At 30.3% G+C, this 7,509-nt stretch overlaps 1 protein-coding gene across 2 annotated transcripts; it reads left to right on the forward strand.

Moving 5' to 3' along the window:
• Positions 1 to 1,475: 1,475 nt before the first annotated feature.
• LOC115979760 (bidirectional sugar transporter SWEET16-like) lies at positions 1,476 to 5,828 on the forward strand. Of its 2 annotated transcripts, XM_031101820.1 has the most exons (6): positions 1,476 to 1,603; positions 1,771 to 1,807; positions 2,670 to 2,880; positions 3,464 to 3,628; positions 3,965 to 4,084; positions 5,338 to 5,828. In XM_031101820.1, the coding sequence occupies exons 1-6, from the start codon at positions 1,570 to 1,572 to the stop codon at positions 5,533 to 5,535; spliced, it is 765 nt and encodes a 254-aa protein (XP_030957680.1). In that variant the 5' UTR covers positions 1,476 to 1,569; the 3' UTR covers positions 5,536 to 5,828. The 2 variants fall into 2 exon arrangements, with proteins under 2 accessions (XP_030957680.1, XP_030957681.1); XM_031101821.1 differs by lacking the exon at positions 3,464 to 3,628.
• The last annotated feature ends 1,681 nt before the right edge of the window (positions 5,829 to 7,509 follow it).

Below are 7,509 nucleotides of genomic sequence, written 5' to 3' on the forward strand. Positions count from 1 at the left end.
TCCCTCCTTAAATAAAATAGTATTATTTTCATCCCTTAAATAAATAAAAAAAAATAAAAAAACATACATATACCAAACACACAATTATATTTTTTCATATTTTAAAGTATGCTATTTGAAACATGTTACTAAACAAATTTTTTCATTATGATTACTTTGAACATGTGTTTTCACAACATTTATTAAATCACAGTTTTTATATCATTTTGAACAACAATACTTGAACACCACTATACCAAACAAGCCTGTAATCTCTTAATCTATTTCAACTTCTTGAACAATAATTTTAATTTCATTTTCATTCAATAAAGATATGTTTCATGAACTTATCTTAATTTTTATTTGTTAAATAAATTAAGCGGGATTCCTTTTGTAAAACCTTCAATCTAGGAATATGATATCGTTGGTTGAGTAAACCTGTAACCACCTTGAAACTTGATCTCCCCGCCAATAATTTTGGGAAGTGTTTCTCACAATATATAATACAAAACAATTAATAGATATTTTATTACTGCAAATTTTCACTTAGCAATTTTGCTACACATAGAGGAGATTCCTCCATTCACATACTATCTATACATGATTCTCTGCACAACGAGTCAAGGTTGAAGCTATTCAGTTGAACTATGGTTAAGGGTTACAAGATGAAATTTTTGCATCCATGAAGCATTAGCCCCCTAAACATATTTTATTACAATTACCTTCCTTCTCAATTTATTCTTTAAATAGAGGAAAGAATATTGAATTTAGTCACTTAATTGATATTCTATTTCAAATACTGCAAACTTAAAAACCATGGAAAGCAAAATTGTGTGTCAAAAATAAAGATGGGTTTGCCATTATTAATGTATTGAGTATAAACTATGTTGAGTCTCATATCTAGAGAAAAAGCATGGGTTTGGATACCGGCTGCGTTTTATGTTTTCACGTGTTTTCAGTTTTTTTTTTCTTTTTTTTGCTTCAGCCCGCAACTTTTGACTAAGCTAACAGTGAACAGTGCACCAGTGCACTGTTCATAGGTCCCACAAATTACACTTTTCAGCAATTTTTTCATTAAAAATGGGTCTCATGGTATTATTTACACATTTAAAAATTATTTTGCTACAGTATTTTCAGTTTTCAGTTTTTAGTTTCAATAAAATAAGTTTTATCTAAATAGACCCAAATTAAAGAAAATGATGAATTGTTATACTTAATTAACAAAAATAAGATGAATATCCTATGTATATCAATGGACTCTTGATGAAGTCCCTAGATGTCTCTCTGCCACAACAAAATGATAATAGACCATGGTTTAGTTCTCCCTTTGGTTGAGTTTGGGTCCTGGAAAAGTTAAAGGCCCTTTGATGCACTACGCAAGGTTCTCCTTCCCCCAATAAACTTTTACGTGTGAATAGAAAACATGTATGTGAACTTGTACACATTAGAGCATCTATATATATATAGCAAATGTTATAACAAACCCACCATCTTCTACTTCAGACGTCCACGATTTCTTCTCTCCTTCACAATTAAAAGCCCATCACTACCTCTTCTTTCCTCCAACAACTCCCTCTTCATACTCCTTCCATGGCTTGCTTGAGCTTCATCATTGGCATTATTGGTTAGCTTATTCTCTCTCTCTCTCTCTCTCTCTCTCTCTCTTACAAAAACTTTAAAAAAAAAAATTCTTGGATTCTCAGTCCCATGCCCCATTTTTTCTTTTGTTTTCAATTTCTTCTAGTAAGCAATTACTCTGTGTTTTATATTTTTATTGTTATTTATTTGCAGGCAATATAACTGCTATACTGCTTTATGCTTCTCCAATGTAAGACGGTTATTTCTTTGAGCACTTAACTAGATTTATATAGGAATTGCTTCTCCAATGTAATTGCTTTAAGTTTTCATATTAGAAGTGAAATAATATACAATGCTTTTATAGGTATATATATAGAGTAGACTTTGATGTTTGAGATGGAGGGTTGCAACAAAGACCCCTGGTTACTCATTATAACAAATGTTTAAAAAACTTTCTATACTTGTTACAAGCAATATTTGGACTTACATCTTGTAGAACAATAAGTAACCTATCTTTTATTGCTTTTGCTTTTAAAACAAAATAGTAATACTATTTTGTCAAAATATACATTAGGTTTTCCAATTAAATGTGTTCTTGTAGCGCACTAAGTAACCTCTGTTTTATTACTTTTGATTTTAAAACAAATTGTAAAACTTAAATACAATTTGGTTATTACATTAGGGTTTCGATTAAATTCAAACACATTGATACAATATTGAATTCAATTTTCCTTGTAAAAGATAACATCATTTGTACTTCATTTATGAATGAATCAAGTGTTTGAATTTAATTAGAGGGAGACACACATACACTCACTATCAAGCTTTTTCCACATATCAACAATGATGAGTTTCAAATTGGTTAACAAATTTATAAGATTCAGAAAATTATTGCTAGTGAAGTTGGGGTTCGACTTGATAGTTTAGTAGTATCAGCATCCTTTGAGGTGCTGGATGTTTAGGGTTGGAACCCCACCTCCTCACTTTCCCTACTTTTCTATAAGAAAAAAGAAAAAGAAAAAAAGAACAAAGAGAGACAGAGAGAGAGAAAAAGAAACAAGTGAAGCCTATGTGGCAACATTAAAATAATTATATTTTTTTTCTTCTTGTAGAAAGACTTTTTGGTGGGTTGTGAAGAAGAGATCGACTGAGAGTTACAATGGAATTCCATATATCTGTACACTATTGAACACATGTTTGTGGACTTTCTATGGACTTCTTAAACCAGGTGGATTGCTTCTTGTAACAGTCAATGGCGTAGGAACCATTTTACAGATTATCTTTGTGACTCTTTTTCTCATCTTTGCTCCTAAGGATAAGAAGGTGATATATTGACTAATCTCTTTGTTTTTCACATACATGTTTTTGCACTTTACAGTTATATATGCAGAGTATATAATTCCCCTGCATCACACCCTTTGCATTCTTAATTGTTTTGTGCTCATAATTAAGTAGGTATACTTTAGAATCTAATCTAATCTAATAGTATACAATTAAAATGCACTCTTGAAGTGAGGAAGGCCTAGGAGTGTGCCAGGTTTCACAATATGATTTTTTTTTTTAATTAAGATTATGATCAAAATGATACTGCTTTGCTTAATTAATTTATTTGAGAGTAATTTATCCAAAATCCTAATAAATCTAAAATGTTTCTAAGATTGCACTACCAATTTAAATAAACCAATATTTTTCTTCTAACTTATATTCTGCAAAATATTAGGTATTTTTTAGACCAATTTTAATGATATTATGAATGCCCTTTTTAATAATTATTAAGTTAAATTATTATTTCAGCTGATGATTAAAAAAAAAGAGAGACTAATTTGCTTATAATACTCGCTTTACAATCTCTATCAAAAGTCAATTAAGTAATAATATTATGCATGTTATCAATTTCTCTCTTCAGATTAAGACAGTATATATGGTGGTCGTCTTAAATGTCGCTTTTCCTTTGTTGGTAATTGCAATAACGCATCTAGTAATCCATGGTGCAAGCAAGAAACTTACCTTTGTCGGAATTATAAGTGCTGGAATAAGCATTGCCATGTATGCAGCACCTCTATCATCCATGGTGAGCTTCTTCACTCATTAAACATGTAATTTATAATTACTTCACTAAAAATGTTTACGTTAAAATTTTCTACAATCTTTAGCGAGTAATATGGTCCACAAGCATTTGATGAAAAAAATGCTAAGTGACAATGTTTCAAGTGTCACCATTGACCTCTCTTCTCACCATGGTAGTAGGTAGTGTAGTCCGCATCTATCATATCAGTTGTTTTTTTTTTTTTTTAATGTTTTGGAATATATATATACTTTGATTTGGCAACTTGCAAGCATAGGGTATTTTATATCTTATAGTTGATACTGATTAATCTCTTTTTTATTGTTTTGTTTATGTGTGAAGAAAACAGTGATAAAGACTAAGAGCGTAGAGTATATGCCGTTTTCGCTTTCATTTTGCGTATTTCTCAATGCTTGTGTCTGGGGCATTTATTCCATGCTCATCAAGGACATCTTTGTCGGGGTAACTTTTCTTGACCTTATACGAAATAAAAATGTGCAATATAAAAGTGCAAACTCCTCAAGCTCCAATTGAATCCTAATTTAAAACGTGTAAAGTTACAAACTAATCCAATTCCTATAGATATATATATATATATATATATATTTTTTAAAACAAAAAAGTCATGCAGTTTAATAGTCGAAAGTGGGATCTCTTTTATTTAAGGAATGGGTAATAAGTCGGGTTTGAGCTGGGAAAAAAAAGCTAAGCTTAAATTCTCTAAATGTTTTACATACTATAACCTTACTAAACCCTATTAAATTTTAAGAATTCTCTCAACCATTGAACCATTCCATTTATATTTGAAAAAACCCAAACCCCTCCTAAACCTATTTGCTTATTATGTTATCATGAGTTGGGTTAAAATGGATAGGATTATTGAAAATTAAGGTAAAATTGAAGATTTATAATATTATTTAGCAACATTTAAGCATTAATAAGCATTTTTATACCAAATTTATTATTATTATTATTTTTTTTGAGAAGAAAGAGAGACACAATTTCTTTTATTATAAAATTATATATATATTTTTTTGTGAAACAAAATGAGTAACGGAATCATTCTACTTGTTCAAAATTTCAAATACACAATCACGCTGGATTTGAATATGTAGGATAGAAAACTCAAACCCTTCCCAAATCCTAATGGGTTTAACCGTTTGAGTAGGTGAAGTTTAAATCCAAGCTTATTTAAAAAATTAAAAACCCTTCTACCAACCTGCGTATGTGGCATGCCATGTAACACGAATGTGCTTATGTGGCATACTTAACACTTTTACTTACCTGCATACTTGGAATGCAAATCATACCGTAGATGGCCCCAAAAATATTGGTTTTAAAATACTTGTACCACCTTTAGATTATACGTGAATCCAATGTGACCTTCAAAGCCATGCAAATGAAATGCAAAAAAAATAAAAATCCGACTTCTGTAATCTTACAAAACAAGGAACAACGCAAAAATGAAAATTTTAGAAGTACCTTTTCGCAAGAAACTGGAAGAGTAGGTAAATGAAAGCTCAACTCACAGGTTTTAATTTCGCAATTCTATGACAAGTCGATACATACATATATATATATATATATATATATATATTTATTTATTTATTTATTGTGCTTGGTTTTACATACATTCTTACCAAAAGTGGTATGCAACTACTTAATGTTTGATTTCTCAGCATATTAAAAAAAAATTAATCAAAAATTTATTTCAGGTGCCAAATGTATTAGGCTTTCTGTTGGGCTCAGTCCAGTTAATCCTCTACTCATTCTACAAGTCAAAGATGTTAGAAAAATCAACAAATGTGATAATAGAAGAAGGCCCTACCCAAATTGTCAAAGGAGTCATTGAGATACGAGTGAATGATGAAGTGGTCAATCCATGGAATGAGCAAACCAAAGCAGCATGTTAAAAGGCAATACAAAAACCCAAAAGTCACCAAGATTGTTTCTGTGTCTGTCCACTCTACTTGAGGCCATGAAGATAATGCTAAAATGGGACAAGGGCATCACCCTTGATTTTGAAGAATGTCTTTTTTTTCTTTTTTCTTTTTTTCCGGTTTGTTATAATTTGTTAAATTGTTTTTTTAAGTCTTCAGTTTTGTTAGAATAATTTTTAAGTGATTAAATTTGCCATTTTTTACCAACTTAAGGAGAATTGGTAATTTATCACAAAATCATAATATGTGGTTCTACGTTTGAATCGTGTCTCTATTCTACTTCTCATTTGAAAGTTAAAAATCTCAAATGTTGAATCTTACTTATTAAGGAGATTCTAGATCCATATATACAAGAGTGTTAGGATAATAATTAAGTGCATAAATGCACAATTTCTAAACAATTTAAATTTTTGAGAGAGTTGCTAATTTATTGAGCATTGTTTTCTATAAAGTCTATATTTTTAGGTTGGCAACCATGAACAAATTGTAACCTTTAGAACTTAGTTTTGTTTAGTGGTCTAGTCTAGAAATATTCTGAAATAAGACAAATGAAGTCTTGCACAAATGGAGACTCAAGAAATCAAGAAAAGATAAGTGCAAAAAAAAAGACTCACTTATCTTGACCGATCAAGATGCACATCTCGACCGATTAGGATTTCACTTTCTTTCTTAGCCATGGGATCTAGGGTTTTGATGGAACTTAAGGATATTTAAATGAAAACCCTAGAGCACGTTTTTACACATTCAAGAGGGTAGTGTCTTGTACGCAAATTTGGAGATTTACCAAACCCGTTTGGAGGTACAACTAGAGACCTTGTAAAAACAAAAGATCTTGTTATAAACTAAAGTTGCTGCATCAAGTCAATTATAGTTGATGATAATTGGAGAGTTTGTGTGCTACAGTTTCACAGTGAAAGAGCTTGTGGATTTGGAACTGCATGTTGTCGCTCAAGTATTTAAATTTATTATACAAATTTCTATTCTATTAGTGAAATGTTTCCTTGAGGATTTTTTTAGGTTAAATCCTCCCTAGTTGCAAATTGGAGAGTTTGTTTACTTTGGAACCACAGTTTCAAAAGTTTTCCTGGCTCATCATTGTTGGTATTTATATCATTTGCGAGTGTGTGATGTTTGTTTAAATTAGATCTATTGCATAATTAATCACTTTAATTAATTAGCTAGAGACTTGATAAAATCTGACTTAACTGGGATCTAAAACCCTAACATTTTCAGTATTCTTAATTGTGGCTTTGGTATCTAAATAAAAAATTGTGATTTTGGCATCTGCTGAACACCAAAATTTCTGTGGTGATATATATGTAGCACAAACTTTTCTAAATTATAGAATATTGCAATGTGAATTTATGAAGAATTAAAAACTAAAGGATTAGGGTGGCCTTTTAAGCTGTCCTTAATATTTTAAATATAAATAGGACACACTAATCCTTTTGGGTTTTTCTTTTTCAACTGGTGGGAAAAAAAAAAAAAAAAAAATCAATGACCAAGTTGTTAAAGTGCCTTGTTGCTGACTAATTAATAGGTGGAAACCATTCCATGGTAGGACGACTGTGAAGATAATCAATGTTATCTTTATTGACGCAAGGATCCACCTCTCAAACATTAAATAAGGTAGTGCATACTTTCGAGCATGTATTGGACATATATATTATAATGAATAAATTATTTTACTGACGAAGTGGTGATTTGTACGAGTAAACAAACAAACAAACCAAAAGATTAAAAAAAAAAAAAATTTTAGAATCCACTCTAGTGCCATCAAGTAGTCACTCACTTCACTAAAATCTCATTATTATATTTAAAAACAATCTCAATGATGAAATCTATAAGACCTGTTGATTCATAATTTGTTATCAATATGGCAGACATTAGCCTAAAATTTTTTTTTTGGTAAACGACATTAGCCTAATTGTTATAATTATTCTTGTA

This window comes from Quercus lobata, chromosome 3 (genome assembly GCF_001633185.2).
Source record: "Quercus lobata isolate SW786 chromosome 3, ValleyOak3.0 Primary Assembly, whole genome shotgun sequence".
NCBI lineage: Eukaryota > Viridiplantae > Streptophyta > Magnoliopsida > Fagales > Fagaceae > Quercus > Quercus lobata.

What these genes read in the sequence shown, in the direction of transcription:
- LOC115979760 (XM_031101820.1), top strand. Translation starts at nt 1,570, where the DNA reads ATGGCTTGCTTGAGCTTCATCATTGGCATTATTG. An exon ending in CTGCTTTATGCTTCTCCAAT is followed by an intron (nt 1,808 to 2,669) that starts GTAAGACGGTTA and finishes TTCTTCTTGTAG; the next exon opens with AAAGACTTTTTGGTGGGTTG. An exon ending in CAGCACCTCTATCATCCATG is followed by an intron (nt 3,629 to 3,964) that starts GTGAGCTTCTTC and finishes TTATGTGTGAAG; the next exon opens with AAAACAGTGATAAAGACTAA.